Source organism: Pectinophora gossypiella, chromosome 1 (assembly GCF_024362695.1).
Source record: "Pectinophora gossypiella chromosome 1, ilPecGoss1.1, whole genome shotgun sequence".
In the NCBI taxonomy this organism is placed as follows: domain Eukaryota; kingdom Metazoa; phylum Arthropoda; class Insecta; order Lepidoptera; family Gelechiidae; genus Pectinophora; species Pectinophora gossypiella.
This window is the reverse complement of record NC_065404.1, coordinates 11568029-11590830: the sequence shown is the minus strand read 5'-3', so window position 1 is coordinate 11590830 and position 22802 is coordinate 11568029. Positions and strand designations below refer to the sequence as shown.

Sequence of the window (22802 nt, the reverse complement as noted above, 5' to 3'; positions counted from 1 at the left end):
AGTTTAGGTAGGTACTTACTTGCGCATTTTTATAGCTTTACATATAAGATACAAATGGACACGTGAAAATTCGACAAATATTTGACGGTGTGCTTTCTTTAAATTTCCACTGGAAGCCGTATACTCTTCAGCAGCGTTCTTCAATAATAAGTCTTTTGACCTCAGGGCTATCGTCAAACATAATCTCAACAAAGAAAATAAAGCTAAGCTCCCACGAACAATTGTTGCAACGTCCGAAAAAACAAGCTTATGAACGTATAAAAACACCCCAACGGCATTTCAATGCATATCTTGAACGGTCCATTGTGGTTTTTACCCTCATATTTGATTTGTTGCTACAAATAGCGGATGTGAAAAGCTTCAAGGTACTTAATGTCCAGTAATTGGCGATCAATGAGGATCAGTGGGCACATTGTGTTAAAGCATCGAATGGTCTATTGTCCGAAATGGGATAAAAAATACTAATAAAAAACTAAACCATAGCACCCGTCAAGGGTCAGCAATCAATGGCGAGCTGTCGATAGCTGACGGACTTAAAATAGCCACAGCCAAACTAACGATAATCCGTTTATATTATAATAGTCTAGCATTTATTATTTTTTACTTTAGATATGTGAAAAAAATTGCAGCTAAGGTAAACGATACCAAAATACAACAGCGAGTCTTTAAATACGTGAACAGATAGCATTCACTGTTAAGACTGTAATGAAACAGTTACAGTTTAATCCAAATCGGTTCCTAAGTGTAACCGAAGATGAATAAAAGATTAAGTATATCAATTTTCTTAGTATGCAATTCACGGCAAATGAAAATCTATATAATTTTTGGGTTTAATAGGCGCAATGAACAACAAGCAAGGTGTTCATCGATAACGGACTTTACCCAAAGTTTTAAATTCAAACCGCCCCGCAATCGTCCGCAGCGGGTCCCACGCATTCTGAATAAGAAATATGAGCTGAACGGATACTGCTATTATCAAAACATTATTACAACACTCCAAAACCATCGCCCTTCCAATGTAAAAATTAAACAACAATTGCCTTTAATATTCGCTCGCTGGTGCCGACCCTCTTCGGTTTTATAAAAAATCTGTCAATCTGCTGTAGATCAATCATCCTTGCTGAATGGGAGGGGTGAGCGACCGCGCCACCACAATCCAACTTCGCAGATAATAAAGTCGATCCAAATTTACGTAAACGGATCGGTTTGATGTCCAATATTGTGCGTCGGCGCATCCGACACCGATTTCGGCTTTTGTTCGCCGCTCATTCAATCCTTTGTGCAGGAGTCGAGTGACTGACGTTTTGCAAAAATCACACAAAACTCGAGTAGGCGGATCATTGTAAACTATTGACTATAAAAGTCGATTTTGAGTTTTAAATCTTGTCAAAATATGAAGGAGCGCTTGTAAAAAAAATCATTCCTAAAATGATAGCACAATAGTAAGGTAAGTAAGTATCTACAAGACCAAAAAAATAAAAGTTGAAAACAAATAAATTAACTTGCCATCCATCCTACAACATAACATTTAAATATATGTTTCTTTATATGAAAGTAAAATAACAGCAAAATAACATCGCGCGCTCAAACTGCATAGTGCACCGGAAACTTACAAGACAATCTACTCAGAAGACACAGGCGAGACAGTATGCATTCATATAACTCAATGTCACAATAAACATATAAGTACAGTGAAACAGCTTATCTCAAGAACGCGAAATCCTTTCAAGTTCCACATCCAATTCAAATTCAAAAATATCTTTATTCAATAGGTAAGGTAGGTTAGGTAAGTAACATAGTTACACTTTGAATCGTCAATTATTACATACGAACGTCTCATCCGCCTAAAACTACTGCAGCTTCTCACAACCTGTAATAGCCGACGAAAAAAAGCTGCAAGAAAAACCTCAGCACAGGGCCCTAGAATAATATTGAGATTGTGTTAGCGGACAGCAGAATACGCTTTTTACTACAACCTTTTACTACATAGAATCATAATAATCAATGTCTCTGTTTACTCTCTTATTGCATTAGTAATTAAGTGTCATTCCCGTGTGTATGCCTTTGCTATTAAAGTTATGACTCTGACACCCACAAAATTCATTTTTTTATATAACCTAGTTACACATTATAGATTATCCATTCCATAGATCATAGAATTTGAAGTGGCTAGAAGTTATGTCTTAGAGGCAGGGTCAAGCTACAGTCCCGTTCCAGGTGTGTACGGTCCCGGAGACGCGCGCGGCCGCGTCCACGTGAGCGCACGCACCGCCGCACCCACGTGCCCGGCGCACGCGCATTACAGGTACACTAATCTGCGACGCGTGCCCGTAAGCGTGACATTGTGACAAGGAAAAGGTAAAAGTAAGAGCTTTTAAATGTGACATGTTTCAACCAGCAACTTATAAGCCTTAAAAGTGCAAGATAGTAGTATTTTTTTTTATCACTTTAATAACTGTTTATATAATATTTACTATGGTTCATTAATTGATTATGTTTATCAAGTAAAGCCTGGTAATGAGATATTTTTGATGAGTGAAGAAGTTGTAATCTAATAATTTGTCGCTCTACATACTTCCAAAAGGAAGTACTTAGGTACTATGTGTAAGAAACCAAAAAACATACCTATCTGATTTGGAGAAAACCGATCCACATTTCAGATGCTTTTCGCTAATTGAAACAAAATTATTATAGTACTTACTTAAAAAGTACTTACGCAACACATTTCGTAGTCATACCTACAATGACTAAAGTTTTAAAAATACTCGTGTCTACTGACAGAAAAAAGATAAAACCCCGCGCTTAAAAGTTTTAACCGCAAATTGTCATCGGACAGCTGGAACTTAAGCATATGATGATAATAGGAAATATAAGCCATCAAAATAGGAAGTAATGAGTGTTGACGAGCCACATTTGATACTAACACCAGTAATCGGTGGCAGCCGTGCACTTTATTACCGTCGCGAATCACCCTCCGCGCCATCTTGGATTATTATTGATGATCTGTCAATCGCGTATAGCAGTTTCTATTTTTAAAATCTAAAGTCATGTAAGTACCTACCTTCAATAGGGTTGATTGGATTTCATAAATGGAAGCTTTTGATTGCGTTCTTCTGGTTTTCTTACGTCGTTTTGTAAATAGCGTAGGTAACGTAGTATCACCAGCAAGTCCTTATTACTGGCCAGTTGACGCCTAAAACATAATAAAAAACGTCATATTCATTATGAATAATAATAATATGGGGATCTTTACATTATAGGGTACGTAGAGAATGAAGATCTGTTTGTAAACACCCCAAACTCTACAATTTGAGTTTTCAAAATATTTACTGGCATCACATTTTATTAGTAAATTCACTTAAAATCTCATTAAATACTATAGATTATTGCAAATAAATAATCTAGGAAGGGACATTAATAATTTGACAATAGTACCTATTGAATGCCGTGTCGCGTGTTCACAAACACTAGCCACTGTCCATTGTTGTATAAATGGACACAGTCACACATTATTACAATACTATTTACTACGTGTTGTATCTCATTGACCACGGGGAGTGTGATTGATCATTCATTCACATGAATACACCTCTAATTTTTAATCCGGAAGGAAATGTTCAATACTAATCAGCCGGAAATTCTCAGAATCGTACTTATGTAATTTTTTGCAAAAATGCTAATGCATTTTGACTATATCTATTTAACTTATTAATGTTAACTTATTATTTTATTTGACGTTCTGTAAGCTGCCTACTTATTTCTCCAACAAAAGCCACAAACATTTTACCATAATATTATATCTGTCAATAATACGTAATTTGTAGAAGTGGGAACCCGATACGTAGCAGTAACCATAACCTTACATCTCTAGTGTACAAATATTGTTCTAATAACAATAAACATAAAGTATTCGCTAGATGTAACCCTTTCCCACCGCTCTAATTTTACTAATGTGCCGCGCCAACAGAGGGGCCAATAAGTATTGGGTTAACGCATTAAATGTTGTTTAAACTCTTTGGATGTACAAATTACGAATATTCAACCCCTTCATCTAAGTGTTTAAAACCGAATAAGATGCCACTAAATAATCGTCGTATAACCTATATGTGTAAAAAAAAGTAAGTAATAAAACATTTATATATTCAGTATTCACCCAACATTGTGCTCGTTAATATTTCTTTTGATACTAATAAAATACGAATCTCAGACAAGTTAGCTCAGGCAAGTTAGTTAGTTACCTATTTCGAAGGTTTTCGAAGTAACCAGTAGATATAGGTCTGAAAAATCCGTAAACCAACGAAAAAATGCGAGACACGCGCCAAAACTATACACAATCCCGTCACAAAGAGAAACGAATCCGTTCACATGGTGTCCGCTGTCACAATCGTAGCTAATTGCGCATAATGAGTGGAGCAACAACGAATATGTTTTTTGCCATTATTTATGTGTTGGGCCGCGAACCCACCCTTCGCAAATCGCGGGTTTGAAAATAAAATTTAATGGTCCACCGGATTCATTTTGAACTCAGCTCGTAATGCGCCAATGCGAAATATCCGATTTCCGGGCATTGTGGTGAACGATTAAATGATCATCTTCGCTTTTATAGTATTTTATCCGATATAGGGTCTTGTGGTTTTCTGTTAGTATAGTAATCTAAAATGAGATTTAACATTTTCGAAGCACAATATTGCATTATGAATAAGATAATTACGTATGTTATTTTTTATTTTAACCGCATTTGGGACATTTTGGAAAGACATTTCTTACTTTCAATATTTTCTTACGATACCACTGCGCCGCTCAAGACACATCGGCTTTCTTTAGCCGCCTACGTATTACAGTAGGTCACGCCTCCACCCATTTACCAGGCAAGCATCATTCGGTGGTACAAATTGGCTTACGACGTTAATATGAGTATACATATACAAATGTTCAAACACAAAATATAATATTTATTAATATTTTGACATACACATAGAATACCTAGATAATTCATGAAATATCTGTACAAAACTCAAATCCGAGCGTTCCCACGCTTCCAAACTAATGGATATCATAAGTGACGTCATTAATTAATCCCACCAATCAAGGTGGTTCCCACGTCGTGATATCTCGCAATCACGCAACATCTTTATTTCGTTATTTCATTATTGTATTACCCCCAACCCAACCCCATGGGCCATTGTTTTTGGGGTCGGCGTGAAACGGGCTGACCGCTGAGACCGTAATTACGTTTCTAATAACGACTCGTCAAAAATGGAAGGGTGATATAATGTAATATTGTTTATATAATTGCCGCAAAAAGTGTTATTATTGAAGTAAGAAACTTTTGCGATTTCCCTAGTCTTATCTAAACTTATACAGGGGGTGACTGAAAAGCAGCAGCAATGCTGAGGCTCCTCCTTTTCGGCCACAACTGATAATGTGTTACATGTAATTAGGTTTAAGCAATTTTGTAAAATATTTGTGGTTGAATAAACTTCTTTTATTATTATTATATAATAAAGAGGTGAAGCTTGGAAGTTTGTTCGTAGGGAGTAATCTCTGTAACTGCAGAACCAATTTTGAAAAGTCCACCTGTAGAATGCTACATTATTCTTGCGTGCTATTATGTATAATGTAGGTGACTCTCACAGTCATTAAGAAGACTCTTTCAATTTATATATATGCTCTATACACTGTAAGTAATAAAACAATAGGTACTTATAATAAAAATATTCATTACAACAACAACAAAGATGACAATTGTAATCGTCCCGTGACTCAACAAACGTATCTAACTACTTACACAGTAAAAAATCAAAATAATAAATATAAATTTAATGCTATCATGAACACAATACCAAAAAGTTTAAATATAGAAAACAATTTGTATAAAATCGGTATAAATCAGCTTCGCCATAGAAACCCGCGCGCATTATACGGAAGTGTTAAGTACTACCGGCCCATGTTATGCTAAATAATTCTTTTCTCAAAATTCAAATGAAGCAAGTAATTGTTTAGGGGTGAAGTTTCTTTTCAATTTAAATTTAAGCGAAATGTTTAAAGGTGAAGAGAGCAATCAAACTTATAGGAAATGGAATAATACTATTATTTAGTTGTCTGAAAGCATAATATAGATATGGTTTTATATGTAGATATAATTATTATAATGTATTTAATATATTGCACCTCTTTTTATTCTTCCGCAGTTACTCTAATACTACCTCTGGGTTGGCTGGAGGAGATCTCTCTTAGAGATAAGTCCACCCTTGTAAACGTCCATTTCTTGTTTGTGATGTAACTAGTTGTTAAGTGCAATAAAGTATATATATAAATAATTGAAAAGACGTGCGACGTAATTTTAGGAATCATTGTAATCACAAAAGTGTTGAAGTTTGAAAAAAAAAACGCATTTCGAAATGCCTGAAATTATAATCCTGCTGTAATGATGTCCGGGTATCAAAACACTAGGCTGAAAAATCTGAATGCCATCGAAACGATAAGAAGCAGAAATTATAACTAACTTGGAACATTATAGATCACCGATCACGCTTGGAACTTTTAAGAAGAATCCTACTTACAAAAAAAATCTCAACAAGCATCCAAAGCTTACTTGAAATCGAATACAAAGCTTCTAGCTGGGATTGAAACTTCTTCTCTCGTGTGGGTTAAGAGGTGGATCCTCATCAACCCTGGTGTCAGGGTTACTATTGAGCCGCCAAAATCCCCTGACATGACTCATGTAACGGCTTAACGTGCCTTCCGAAGCGCGGATCATCTTACTTTTGGGCAATCAGGTGATCAGCCTGTAATGTCATAACCAAACTAGGGATCACAAAGTATTTTTTGTGATATTTCCCCACCGGGATTCGAACCCGGGACCTCCGGATCGTGAGCCTAACGCACAAACACTGAAACTAAATATAATTATAATACTAACATAAGTAAGTATCTAAAACTACTTTAGTATTATCAAGAAACGGTAGTAATAGTCGCGTGCTGCATTTTAAAAAGCGGCACCACGCGTCGCCATGACTGCGCCGCACCCGCATGCGCGATAACGGGTGGCGATAAATTGGCGCGAACAACCTTTCACAACAATACCAATGACACCTTGTCGCTTTGATGTGTGAAAAAATATCACTGACTAGGTAGATCAAGGTAAAAAACTGTATTACTCACCGTCACTGAGCTGCTATCTGCGCGTAGAACTCAAGGAAAATCTGTAGCTACTTTTCTGTGAACTGGGTTTCGTATTATAAGATAATAAAACGCCTAATACTTGTATTTTTTTTTCTTTCTAACTTTGAATGATACTAATTTAATGATAATAATACTAATTGTATCTGTAGGTACCTAATAATAAAACTCTTAAAACTCTGCTCTACAATATAAACCAAAAAGAATATAAATCATTTATAAACATTCACTCACTTTCTAAACTTGAGGCCTATAGTTATCAGTTTACATAGAAAATTCATAAACCATTATTTCTTTTTAATATTTTAAAAAGTATACAACAACAAAAAGCTTCCCGCGCAATATGCCAGCTTTTTTATAAAGATTCCTATTCAATCATTTAACTATAAATTAAAACCCATATCAAATAAATTAAAATATATCTCAAAAAATAACATTAACTTGGAATTTCATATTAAAAAAAATATTGCAATATTTTGTACCTAAATAATTTGATTAATGGTAATAATTTACATTTTGTAAAAAAAAACACTCTTTAATATATTATTACACGTACTGCCTTAAATGCCATAACACATGTAACGATAGCCTTATAAAATTAAGAAAAAATAACTTGTTTTTTATTTATAAAAGGTAAGTAAACTAGAGTTTTTATAGTATTTTATGCAACAGTTGTATAAGAAGGGTCAAAAAATGCGAGTGGCGTGAGTTGCGATGTGAGCCTTGGCGAACATCGCAATAAGAGACGCCACGAGCATTTTTTGACCTAGTTATACAACGTTGCATACAATACTTTTTCTACGACGACGTAATTTTAAATGAAACAAAAATTATACAAAGAAAAATTTTATTTATAAAAATTATTTTCCAACGGGCGGGAAAATGGCGGCAAATGTATACTTTTTTTTTATAGTATATCTATGGCACCAAACAAAGTAAAGGTGCCAGTTTCCAGGTCAAAAAAAAAAAAAAAACAACAACAATGCTTTTTTGGCGACATTATAGTACAGTTACACTTTGTAAACAATGCTTTTATAGGCCATAGAGCGTACACTTTTTCAAAGAGTTTAATTATGTATGTACTTATATTAGACTTTTTGGTTATTTAAATGCCAGATTAAAGTAGAGGAGTAGAAAAAATATATTTAGTAAAATGGCCATATATTTACAAGATATAGAATACATTCTCATTTATTAAACCAAAAGAATAGAGTCAATTAAAACTCTGCAAAATATGAATTTATAACTCGCACCCGGCAAAGCTGAAATGTATTGTCAAACGATTGGATTGCGCATTTCGCATTCGTATTAGTTACAGTTGGGTACGTTAGGAATCTGAGGTCAATCATAAACGTATTTGTTGTGCGACAGTTGGCACACGCGGGGGCGGGCTATTTGTATAGAGTCACAAAATAGTTGTTTGATTTACTCGCTTTCATGTTCGTCGGAACGCGATCGTCTGTGGATTTGTTTAATTTGATCCTTTGTTTGAGGGCCGCTTGTGTGGAAGGCTTGTGAAGGGTGAACGGGGTACAATGGAGATAGGTATGGAGATCGTAGTGGAACTGATATCGAATTATCTGCGTTGTCACCGACAGATCGTCACCTGTTCGTGAAACGTGGACGATATGCGCTGATTTCAAACTATCAATTAAAACATCGATATTGGTTTAAGCTTGTATTGTAGCACATAGAAACGGTGCCAGAAACGCCCCGAAAAATGCATTTTTGTACTGTTCCAGCTTGTAATACCTACACACTAATTACAAACTCGGCTCCTTGGCCTGCAGCTCTCGGATTATCGCCTCTGTGTGTAGAGTACATTTGAACTTAGCGAATCCTGCTAGCTCCGTTTTCTTCACTAAAATGGTTATTATTCGTTCAGTACAAACTTCTCTTTTCGAGCATCCAGAATAAGTAAAGTACCTAAGTATATTTACTTTATGGGTAAGTACATGGTACAAATAATGTCCCCACTTGATGTTGATACTTATGTAATTTTGCCCTGCCGATTATTTTGCCTCCTTGTCATATCACACGATATTTGCATCACAGATATATATGATTATAGGTACATTTATTTGTAGTAAAACTCTTGTCTCGAGGGGCGGGAGACAAACAGCAGAATTAGCTGGATGTCAACATTGTCAACACGCCATCAAAGCGCCGGCTGCGAAGATTCACACACGATTTCCGACGTCTATTGCGAATATTTGCGGATGTTTGAAAACATCGTGATACCTATAGGAATATGATATTTCATTCAAGTAGAACTTGGTCGAAGTACACAGGAGAATTTGATGACCTTACTTAGGTAGGATTCGTCAGATCTGTACTTCGTCAAACTTTATTTTAGTGTAAGTAACTAACTTTTTGGTTAGGTACCTTTTGGTTGTTACTCCTACTTACCTATCGATATGGAATTACTATATCTTAGTTCAAATCAGGTAATCAAAGGGAATAAGATTCTCAGTCACTCTAATTGTTATTTAGTAGGTAGACAAACACTTCCAGAAACATAAAGTGAAGCTGCGTGGTGCGATCTAAAAAAGCAATACTCATTGCAATTTGACATTCGCTCATGTAAAAAAAAGTAAGTGCGCAATGCAAACAAATGTAAAATAGCAATATTGCTTTTTTAGATGAATCGCTTCGATGTGGCCTTTTTGACCCCCCTGGTCTCCAGTAGTATGAGGAAATTTAAAGCGTTCTTTATTCTATGACTTAGAGACCGTTTAAGAAAAAAAAACGAACGTGGCTTCTCACTAATGAATGTGGGAATGGAAAGGTATGATGCATGAAAAGGAACGCTTGGAGCGAGAAAGTATGAGAGAGAGGGAGAGACGGAAATAGGAAGCGGAAGTTGTACTTTTTATTTTATATAGAATATATATATAAGATGGCGAATTGTGAAGGTGCGTAGCGTGGGTCTGATCAAAATAAAAGACGTAGGTATTAAATAGGAGTGTTTTAATTGAAGACGACGAAGTCTCTTCCTACATGAATATATAATCTATTTATACTTTAAAGGAGGCTAACTTAAGCGAGAAGGAAAACTTAAGCTAGAGTTTCTACAGTACGGACATGTAGACTGCAATAAACTTATTTTAGGTCACCATAGTTCCGAGTAGTCAGTAAGTAGTAAGTACAAGAAACTTGTCAAAGTTAAACACCCCTTGAGGCCACGACGCTAAATAGTCCATCTCTAACTAGTTAGCTTCGACTAAAGTGTCTACGATGGATGAAGGTAGGTAGTGTTACCTATATAGAACAGAATCGATCGCCTTAATCTCAACTGATATATCACTCTGTTAATGAACATCACAACACAACACGAGTGTAATACCTAAAGGCGATGATCTTCAGTGCGAATGTTCAATGCTATACACGTCACAGGGAAAAAATAAATCATCGATACACTATAGGTATGTGTTAACATCGCGAAAATACTAAATTGCGATGCAGGATACTGCGATAGTTTAAAACTTTAGGGATAACGCTAGAGAGATGATGAAATTTAAAAAAACGCGGTGCACCCGCGCCTTAAGAGCTTCACAAGAACGCTGCTTAAATCATCTGACAAAGATTTAAATTCTTGAGATGATGTTGGTTGATATTACCTACTGACCTCATTTTACAGCGTCTTGTTTCTATCAGGGTTTACATAATACCAGCGTCTTGGTTCACGCCCCGACTTGCTGAGCGACGCCCTTTCATTTGAGGACGTCCATCACAACGTTTTAATTATTTCGAAGATCTTTTGCAAATATTTTAAATTATGTTATTGTTCTGTTCTATTCTAATACTATAACTGTAGGTATCTCTGATAGAATTACTTTTAATTCTTATTAATGCTTTGTGGCTTTGCCTACCTAACTTAACTATAGGTACCTATATACCCGCTATGTAGTCACTTCATGCATGTAATTTAACAAGTCCTTACCTAATTTTACGAACTGATTCCCATGCACTTTCTCTTGTCCAATCGAATTCAACCAAACAAACAGTCTTCCTCTCGAAGCAATTTCGCGAATTGGCGACATCCGCCGTAGCGTAGCGCGAGCGCAATTGTCTGACGAGCATAACGAGCGCGATTTATTTGGTGACAATTGCTCCCAGCGGAAAGCAGCCTCTGCCAATCAACAGCTAATATTGTCGAGTAGGCCCTTATAAGCGTGAGGGGTTATGGTAACTTTGTTGTTGAACTAATTTCCTACCTACTTATTAGGTTTATTGCTTTATATTTAGACAGGTTTTGTAAATTCACACTACTTAAGTACATCAGTAAATAGTAACCGGGACCATCGGCTTACGGCATCCGACCGTCGACCACGCCGGCGGGGTCGGTATCGGGGTCCTGAAGTGTTTGGAGTCGCGAACTGATTGGTCGCCTCTATGGCTAGAGTAATCGGGTCGTCGGGATCGTATATTAGATACGTCCTTCGCGGTAAAAACATTAACTTTCAAAGTAATGTTTTACCCGGTCACTGCACTCTGCAGTAGTAAGTTAATATCTATACTTAATTGACGAAGCTTTGATCAACTTGTTGATCAAAGCTTCGTCAAAGTAAGAAAGTACTTTACAATTGTAATGTGCAATACCATTGATAAACTAACGAATACCGCGGCCGTCGGAACTTCACAGCATTACTATGCACACCGAAACAGAAAAAAAAACGGTCGTTCAAACCTAAATCTTCTACAAGTTTACCGACAGACTTTGTTAAGCCTATTTTATTAAAAAAAATAAAGAAAGTCAGCTTCTGGGAGTTTCCTTAAAAATTTTGAATGCTGAATTGGTTTTATGACACTGTTACCATTTTGGGACATTTTTTGTTTTATGACTACCGAGACAATGGGCGGATTAAAGTCCCGCTGTAGGATTATAGAGATAATGATGTTGTGTACAAACAATAGTGACAGACAAGCAGCAACAGGATCCTACGGTTCCTTAGTCCCAGTCTTATGCTAGCGTTACTTTTCATCGGTATACACCACAAACTATTTTAAACTGGGTTCGAAATGTTCGACTTTAAACCACTGAATTCGGCAATTTGAGTTTGAATTCACGTTTGGATCATAGGTTATTGATTGATATCACGTTATTTCCAGTAGGTTTACTCCCTATTACATGGGACTTTGAATGGGAGAGTGAATCTGATATACTATACACCTCTGACTATCGCTTCATGTATACAAGCTTTTTTTTTAAATTGACCTCGAAATAGAAGAAGGTTATATATTCCATGCTATGTTGCACTGGTTAGGTAGAAAACACCCAGATTTAGAAAAAAATCGTTGCCTAAATTGACCAGGGGGGATAAAAGCTCACATCTACTTAACAACCTAGTCAAATGAGATACTTTTTACGAAACGTCAAAACGAAAGTTTTCTTTGTAGTTTGTATGGAAATGCTGTCCTGTGACGTCATCAACAAAAGCGGTCAAACGTCTTACTCATTGTTACTTAATCCGTAAATAAAATTCGAAAATACGTCGAAAAGTAAAATTACATTGATTTTTGATCATCGTAGACTAGCTTCTATTTCTAGATTAGCATTTTATAATTTATCCTTGACCCTGTCAAATACCCAATTCATCTAAAAAAGAAATTTTGTAATTTGAAATTTGCGCATTAAAAAAGTAAGTGCGCAATGCAAACAAATGTCAAATAACAATGTGGCCTTTTTAATCCCCCTGATTTTGCATCAATCCCGGGATCGCCATTAGTTTGGTATAAACTTGACTATAGCAAAAATTACAAAATTAACATCACATCTACTTACCTCTACATACGTCGCACTCCTGGGTACAGATCTCCCCGCAATCAACCGGAGGTGGTATAGAGTATACGCAACCACACTGCTCCAGTGCCGTCGCGACAAAAAAAAAACAAAAAAGATACTATACTAAAATAGTCCCTAGTTTTTTTTCTAATTTTACAACTTTAAAAATAACTAATTTGAAATACAGGAAGAAAGTGCGGCAAAATAGTCATTTGCAAAAACTGTATAAACCCTTCATCGTTTCGCCGTCAAACGTCATAAATCTTTTGTTTATGTTTTCGAGCGATATAATCCGATCTTTCATTCAAAGAGGCGGTTCTTAGTAACAACTTGTTTAATTTACTTAGTCATTTATTCCTACTATTAAATAAAATATAATCCTTCTTTTGTTCTCATCTACAACTGACTTCTGTTTCAGTTTTTTATTGCACCCGGCGGCGAACTTAGGCAAATATAATCGCATTGATTTGCGCCGCGTACTTGTAAGACAATTTGTAGGTAATTGTCAGAAGCAGCATGGTACCTAAATCATTCATTCTTGAGTTTTGGCTCCTATGCATTACTACTTCCTTTAGTTAATTATGGCCTCCGTGATCCAGTGATTTGAGCGTTGAGCTCAATATCCGGAAGTCCCGGTTCACATCCCGAAAGTAAGATGATCCGTGCTTCGGAAGGCACGTTAAGCCGTTGGTCCCGGTTACTACTTACTGACGTTAGTTTAGTAGTCGTTACATGCGTCATGTCAGAGGCCTTTGGCGGCTCAATAGTAACCCTGACTGGTGTCACTGGTGTGTTGATGGGGTTGGTAATCCACCTCACAACCCACACGACAGAAGAAGAGTTAATTAAACGAGCTGTTTATAATTTAAGTATAACAATTTAACTGATAACTACATCGCGACTTACTGCATGTTTCAATATTAGTATTGATATACACGCATAACGTCAATTCATAAGTCCCTCATCAACAAAAATGAGATTGATACTTAATCATATTTAAGCTAGCCTCATCACTAATTTAAGAGCCAAACCCTTGTCGGTGTGGCATTCTCCATGCTACTTTTTAGGGAAAAATGGGTCAATGGTTTCTCTTTCCTTCCGCCCCACAGTACTCTGTCTGACGCGAGTGGGATGGCGCCCATATGCAGTAGTATATTTCAAAGCCGTAATAAATTCAAATTCAAAAATATCTTTATTCAGTAGGTAACATAGTTACACTTTAAATCGTCAATTTTTACATAACGAACGTCTCATCCTCCTAAAACTATTGCAGCTTCTCACAACCTGTATACTGTACCTATAGCCGGGGAAAAGAAGCTGCAAGAAAAACCTCGGCACAGGACCCTAGACGTTCTTAATAGGACTCCTGTCCTCAGCTTTTGAATAGTACAAAAAGTTACTGCTGCCACAGTTACGTTCCAGGTTACAATCCCTGTGAATTTCTGATATGCGAATATAATGAAAAGTATTCGTGAAGTAGGTACATTAAAACCTTTATGTACGTTTTAGATAGTTTTTCAAGTCCCGTCGGAGGAATGTTTCGATATTTTCTCTCTCTCTCTCTGTATTTGTTACATTACGTGAATACAAAAATATCTCAATTAATTATCCCATGCTATAAACCGAACCATTCATATAAACCATTCCATGAGAACTGTGCGAATTATCGCGTCGTAGGTTGCGCAAACGCAGCTCATAGTACGAGTAACGTATGCGCCCGCATTATTCACCCTCGCTATATGCGTGGCGTCCATACGACGTCATATAAATAATATAATGTCCTTACAATCAGCTGTATGTACTTCCTGTGGGAACCTACGTACGAATTACATAGAAAAAGTATATAAACACGCCCGCAATCCCTAATGGGATGGACAGAGCCAAAAGTTAATGTAAAGACAAATCCGCCGCTGTTGATACGAAGTCCTAAGAGATATGATAAACTTATGGTCCCAACTATGGCCCGTAACAATTGTCCATCAAAACATGAAGTAGCTTTTTGATTTTACATTATGTAAAGTTACATTTACTTCTAAACAAAAGAAAAGTACAACCACACGCTCTGGCGTCTGTTTTAAAAATACCAAATACGAATTTCGAATTAGCCATTACATGAAGAAAGCTCGCAAAAGTCTTAGAAAATTTCGAGTTTAGGCCCTTAAAATGTTAATGATAAAACATAAAATTCTATTCCGAAAAATAGTCATGCCGTAATGATAACCGTTGCCGTGGCCTTAGCAGTCAGTTAAGGTATAGGTAAATGCGGGTCCTTCGATCGATAGGGTAATAAATTAATATCCTAAGGCTTTTTAGATGACATGGACGTTGACCTTTATAATTATTATAAGTAACTATAACAATTAATATATCCCAAGGATTAGCATAAAGTTTCCGAATGTGTTAAGTAACCGATAGATAGGTATCGCTCTTCTTTTTTGGCTCTACCCGAATTTAGGGTAAGGTGGTGCAAGAGTGCGCAGGCGATAAGAGTGCGCATATGGCTCTGTGCAAAAACTGAAAGATATTTGCTGCTAATTTCAATCATGTTTTGAACACCTACTATGCCGGTTTACACTCCCCAAAAATAATCGCGATTGAGTGAAAACTGTGTCTCTCAGGTAAGCCCGAAGTTTTTTAATGCTTTTTATGTTAAATATCAACTATTTCAATGTGTGATTGTTTCAAAAAACAACCCACTACAAGTATTTGATTACAATTATTAAACAACCTAACCTGTCAACTTGCCGCTCGAAAGAAATAATTATAATCGCTGCGCAGAGATGGTGCTAGTAAAGTCATTACTGCGATTTGAGAAAAAATGTAAGAGTGCGCACTACGAGGGTGTGTAAGATGGCGCGTGCGTACTCTTACACTACGGTGGATATTTTAGTGATTTCTAATTTTTATGCAATTTTTATTGACTTGCAGCATTACCAGAAGATAAAGGAAAACTGACCGACAAAATTGTCCACTTTCGTTATTAGAAAGAAGAAGCTCGTAAATGCGTCAATGGAGGTGAAGTAAGAGATCGGTTGCTAAATCTCTTGGAATTGCGGTATCTACTTTAAGAAAGAGGTTGCTCAGAACTTTAATTGCAATCAAATCAGGAAGATATGATCTTACATTTCCGATAGAAGTAGAACAAAAAACCAAAAAGCCTCGATTAGATTTTAAGACGCCTAAAAAGCCTAAGAATGCTTCCAAAATAAAAAAGTGGAAATGTGGAGGGTGCGACGTAATATATAAAAAAAACCTATTGATGAAGACTAGATTGAGTGCTCCGGATGCAAAAACTGGTGGCATGAAAAATGTACAGCGTATACAGGCGTAGGAGCTTACATATGTGCCTTTTGCGTGGACAAATAAACTGCGCACTCTTATCCGTCTCATAGCGCACTCTTACACACACCTGAGTGTAAGAGTGCGCAAATCTCATTTTGTGATTTAATTGAAATACGTCCAAAGATAATTATTATAGATGAAAATAATATATTCCAAATAATAGTCTATTAGTTACTGTATAATATTTAATAGAGTTGATTTTCCTAATTGCTTTTGTTTTATTTTTAGAACTAATTGAACTTTAAGTGCGCACTCCTGCACCACCTTACCCTATAATGATATTAACATATTCTAGCAGGTATATTTATTATTTTGATATATTAATAAAATAACTTATGCAAGCAATAGGTAGGTATCTACTAAATTCTGAATATCCTATCATTCCACATACCTACTACATGAAATTAAAATACTTACACCAATATTATCTCTACATTGTCACAAGCACGCAAGTACTTTTTAATTACCCGACCTAAATACGTTACTTCGAATATACGCGAATAATCAAAAACGATGCATCACTGAATTTCCCAACGTATTTTCCCTGAAAAAACAAAAATGTCACTTACAAAACACCCATTGGCGAGTTGGTTCTGGGTTCCTATTGGTTGAAAGGCGGCGCTTAGTGGATCGGAGCGATTTGATTGGTCGGGAGTGGTATCCCATCACATTTTGTGGTGGGGGCAATCATCCCCATGTTTATTTTTGTTGTTCAACTTAGTACGCTATAAGCTGTCGAACTGTATACGTGTTACGCGCTTCACTATACATTCGCGATAAACAATTTATAATAAAAAGCCTGAACCATTTTAAGTGCTGTGAATAGTGAACTTTTAATAATAAGGGACAATATTGTGACTGTGTTATTGCATTTTTTCGGAGATGGTGATCCTGTAAGTACCAAAAAAATTCTTTTATTATCCTTTACTTAATAAGTACATATATTTTTTACTTCTGGCAAGTTTTTATTTGATTTAAATATCGTCAAACATTACCTTAACGTTATTTACGAGAGAGCTTTTTGAATGCTCTACTGAATACAGGAAGGGAACTTCTAAAAGTGATAAGTAACTACTTACCTACGATTATGCAGACAATTTTACGTGTAAGTAATTAAAAGTATTATTATGAATCGAGTAGATAGGTATTGAGTTTCATTGCTAATATTAACAAATTAATTAACGCAAAAGCAAGGGAGTCTGTTTAATTTTCATGACTCTATCCAGGGGTTCTTAGGGTCCCTGCACAGGAGAGTGTCGAACTTGTATTAATAAAAGTAAAAAAAAAAGAAATGTATAGTGACGGATTATCTATAAATCACTAATTATAAATAAACTTTAATCTTTTCTCTGACTGTCACACTACAGAAAACAACCTGCTGTAAAAAGCAATACCTACAGTTAAAGCCGCGTTTAGATGATGCCGTATTAAAAGCGTTTAGGTATGTTAATGTAAAAAAAAAAAACAAAACCACGCGACTCTACGTGACGTGGACTGGGTACAGATTTCACCTTATTTTCTTTTTAAAGAAATGTAAGTACTTACGTATAATTTCAATTCCACTCAATCCATTCAATGGTTTTCGAGATTAGCCCGAATGTACCTACCTAATAATTTGTAAGTAATATGTATCCTATGTGTCCTATCAATCCATATCCTTAGCCTTTTCTATAAGGAACGTAACGTTTCGTGCGGATTGTGAGGATACCTTCAGGTACCTACGGGTGAAATGCGAGATAGATATAAAACAGATAGATAAAATACCTTATTGAGCACAATGGACATAAGATACAGAAATAGCGACAACAGATACTTACAGAAAGGCGCAACAGGCGACCTTATTGCTCATGCCGCAATTTCTGCAAGATACAGGAAAATTTTGTACAATTTTTTTTAGGTAGTAGCGGGTTGATCTCAGATGAAATGGCGTTATCAAATCATAAAGTAGTTTAGTACCTATTAGTAAGTGTTACTACAAATAATAGATCATTCCGCGCAAATGTTTTTTATATCCTAATAATGCATTAAAGTACTGTCGTTTTTTTTTCCGACTAAGTAGTTAAATTCCATCTGTGGCAAATCTAGAATAAGTCACGAAAAAAACTCGTTTATTATTAAAAAAAAATACGCTGTAATAATGTGTTCCTTTTGGTTTCCTCCGCTTGGATCCCTACGTTGTGACGTAGACATTGTAAATTGGACAAGTGTGTGGTGCAGTCAAACTGGTGAGGGTTGTGGAAGGTGCCGAGGGTCGGCAATTGCCTTAATTGGTGCTCATTGAGACTCACCATCGCTTGCGTGAGGTAGCCATTTGGGAAAGTAAAGAGCTTGTCTGGAATATTCCGATAATAGAAAGAAAGTTTCTTTAAAGTATATTTCAGCAACATTATCAACTTGTATATTTAGACTCATTAATAAAAACCTTGATTTTAATATGGGTCATGGTTTTTCCACAATTAGGTATTCCGTATTATCGACCCGTCCATTCCGAGGTAGACAGAGAGGTTGAACCACATTTTTTTAACATCACATACCTATTATTATTTTGTACTGTTTATATAACAAAACGTAACATTGTAGGCACCTACGTACTAAAAAATAAAGAATAAAAACTTATGTTTAGTCCGAAACTAATTTTAACTGAGATACTCGCGCCACTTGCTACTTTAGTTAAAAAGGAGCTGTTCATTTTTCATTGGAAAACCAGGCCAATATATTAAAAAAAAAAGTTAGTTTTACCGCGACTACGGCTGCACGGCTTTGCCTTTGCCTTTCCTCAAAGGGATAAACAAGTTAAAAAAAAAATACCGCGACTCTCGAATTTTAGTCGCGTGCTTACGGTACTAAGCCCGTAAGAGCTTTGTTCCTGTCTCACGCTTCATAACTCTATATTTTAAAATACATAAATGCATCTTGTTCAGACATTCGTCGTTATTTAGGAATTTCATACATCGAATTATTTTTGAGCATTCGTCCATTTTACGTTACCTCATGGACATACCTCCAATCGTGGTTATTGTACCTAACATCCTTTTTTTTGACATGACTTATTGTAGATTTGCCGCAGATGGCATTAACTACTTGGCCGGACAAATGGGGAGCGCTGAAGGCTCTCACCCGGTACAACGTTTAAGACAACAGGCCTGAGGATGCCCAGTTGAGCGCGAACCTCGGCTCAGGGCGTCGGTCGTCTGAGAGGAAAAATATTTGAAAGAATTAATCGACTCTAGTGGATCGATAGCGATAAGCGCTGATTGGGTCGGTATCGGGATTAAACCTTTACCTAACATCCCTATAGTTGAACTTCACTCAAAGTATCACCCAAAGTATATCAATCAAAGAATCAGTTCGTCTTTAATACTTACCTACACGTCTGGTCGGTATACAAAGCAGTTGGGCCAATTAAGCTGCGCCCCTCCTCGGCAATTCCTACAATTGCCTCAACGAGGGGAGCCTGCGATTACGAGCCCTTTACACTATTTACTTTCGTTTAAGACAAGAATTCTGCTTTTGAATCAATTTGGTCTTGTAGGCATCTCTAGATGGTGGCTTTGTTTGGGGCGGACATTGATGTACCTCTATAAAATATGTTACTATAGGGGGCGGAAGACTTTTAAATTGATCGTAGATACCTTAAAGTATTTGGTAAGAATAACAAATTAATAAGGTAATTAATTGTTTTTACCTCATTTAACATTTAATAACATGGACCCGTTACAAATGGCTTGCTATTGTATAAAGTGCTTGAATCTTTAGAACTGACTATCATAAGGATGACAGGTATCTAACAAAAAGCGTTATAATAGGAACATAAATACCAATATGATAGCTTTGTAAAAACTTGCCAGAGTAAAACCACTTTTATAATTAAATAGAAATCCAATTTATACTAATACGTACTCGTAGACGCATTTTACTTTGTCATACCTACACCTCTGCCTACCCCTTTAGAGATACAAGCATAATGATAATTAATATGTTTATACAGGGTGTTAGTGACATCGTAACGAATACTCAGAGGGATGATTCAGACCATGATTCTGAGTTAATATCAAGTGGAATTTTCCGTCAATCACCCCTCAAAGTTTTCGTTACGATGTCACTAACACCCTGTATTTTGTGTATTTGTTCAAATGCAAGCGAAGCTCCCTGAAATGCAGTCGTAGCTAATCGTAATTCTTTACAAGTACTTTCCCTACGTCACAGCTTACATGAACCTATACATTGTTTTAAACTAATACGTAAGAACCCGTTATGTGCTTTAATTATTACATGAACCTAGTCATTTCGCGGTCAAGTAATTTTGCGATGAGATCAATATAATACTCGTCTATGTGAAATCATTCGTAAATATGGTTAGTCATGTTGCTATCTAGGCAATATGAGACCAACCGACATTAACTTAAAAGCTTTTGGATATAATCTAAAGAGATCCCTTCATCTTGCAGCACTAGTCTTCCGGACATGTCGGAAGGGCAATCGACACCAGAATGGGACATCAACGACGCAGTAGTACCACGTGTGTCGCACTTCGACACTTTCGGAGAGTGGTGCGACGGCCATGTCCGCAGAGTATACCCCCCAGCCTGCGAGGAAGCGAGACGACACGCCTCAGGATGGGCCATGAGGAACACCAACAACCACAACGTGCATATCCTGAAGAAGAGCTGTCTAGGAGTCCTAATTTGTTCGGCAAGATGTCGACTGCCAGACGGTTCGAGAGTTCATCTACGACCCGCGATCTGTGATAAAGCGAGGAAGAAGCAGCAAGGTCAGTAAGGAAATACATAATAGCCTACATATTATATCGTTTTCAAGCACCTACCTAAACATCGACTTATTATTTTGATGTGGGTAGTTTTCAAATTATACTGTTATGTTAACTTTAGGACGTTTGTAATACGGTTTACAAATAAGAAAAATCAGAGTCTATTGTCCGTATTAGCCAGAACTCTTAATCCAATTTTATCTTTGCATCTTTCAAGCTCTATTACAGCAAAAACTAACGAAACCTTTCGTCCAACAGGTAAACCTTGCCCAAATAGACTGTGCAACGGCGGCAGATTGGAAGTCCAACCGTGCCGCGGCCACTGTGGTTACCCAGTCACACATTTCTGGAGACACACGGAACATGCGATATTCTTCCAAGCTAAAGGTGCTCATGACCATCCACGACCAGAAGCCAAAGGAGCAAGCGAAGTTCGAAGGTCTCTTGGAGCTGGTAGAAGGGTCCGAAGTTTAGCGCTACTCCTTGCGAGAGAAGCAGCAATAGCTGACAAGATACTGACGGTGAAACCTGATAAGCAAATGCCGCAGAAGATCAGCACTCCACACCCGCAGCCGCCGCCTCTCATCCCGGACAACCAAAGAGGTGAGGACACCATTTTTATAACAAGATTTGGGCGGTAAAATCAAAATCATAACGATGTTTACAATCCCTGTTGGATTGAATAGTCGTCACAAGTCATAAGAAGGCAACCTACAGCCACACTTGGTGTTGAAGTCCTAAGATGGATTTGATTACCAATCATGTTCAAAAGAGAAAGCGGACATTTAATCGACTGTTACTGGGTAAACGAACACATTTAAAAAAATATATATTAATCATCTGTCTTTTGTCCACAGCTTTGACATGTACCTGCGGAGTATTCGAATGCAATTGTCGATGGCGACCAGAGCTGGCAGAAGCATACGGGGCCACAGCGTGGACCCCCGCCGACCACCAGTCATACACTAACTATGCACCCCCCGTCCCGCAAGTACCGTCCCTGCCCCAACACTCATACGACCCCACAGCCCTACCAGCAGACGACATATTCCATCCAGAGGAAATCTTCCAATTAGACCAACCGATCCGGTTAGACTTCCCAATTGAAGAGAATACCCTAGAGTCACCGCCAACGTTCGCGGATTTGAACAGTGATAACTCAAGGCCTGAAGACGCATACTGGTTCGAATGGCAACGAGCCGCCGGCGGATCCGAGTCCAGCGAAACTCCGTCACCCGAGTTGTTCGGCAACAGCTACCAACAGGCCGAAGCGTACTGCGAACAACAGACCTACATCCCCCAGAATAACAATTATTACCCCGATGACGGGCAGTATTATCAGGACAGTAGAACTTCCCCAGTGATGGACATCCAAGACCAAAGGTATTACAGATACGGACAAGATTGTGCGCAGAATGTTGAAATGCAAACGTGGAACAACTACACAGACTGTGCGTTCGCCACCAATGATGCGTCAGAGTGTAAACAGTACTTCGATGTGCAACACCAACAAGCCGTCAACGCGTTTAGTGCTCTCTTATAATGTTGCTAGGTCTGTAAATAAACTGTTGTAAAGTGTACATAAGATCGTAGCTCTAAGAGTTTCATTTGTTAACCTAGTGTTATTGAAAATTGTTCCTGAAGGTTAAATTCGCTCATTCAAATTGGTATTTTTCTCCAAAATAGTAAATTTTATTTATTTGCTAAGTTTTACTTTTATTGATG

The 22802-nt window shown here is 37.1% G+C and overlaps 1 protein-coding gene across 1 annotated transcript; it reads left to right on the top strand.

The window, feature by feature from the left end:
• Window positions 1–17191: 17191 nt before the first annotated feature.
• On the top strand, window positions 17192–22672 carry LOC126373071 (transcription factor glial cells missing 2-like). Its single transcript, XM_050019086.1, has 4 exons — window positions 17192–17202; window positions 20758–21080; window positions 21336–21680; window positions 21935–22672. The coding sequence occupies exons 1-4, from the start codon at window positions 17192–17194 to the stop codon at window positions 22618–22620; spliced, it is 1365 nt and encodes a 454-aa protein (XP_049875043.1). The 3' UTR covers window positions 22621–22672.
• Window positions 22673–22802: the final 130 nt, after the last annotated feature.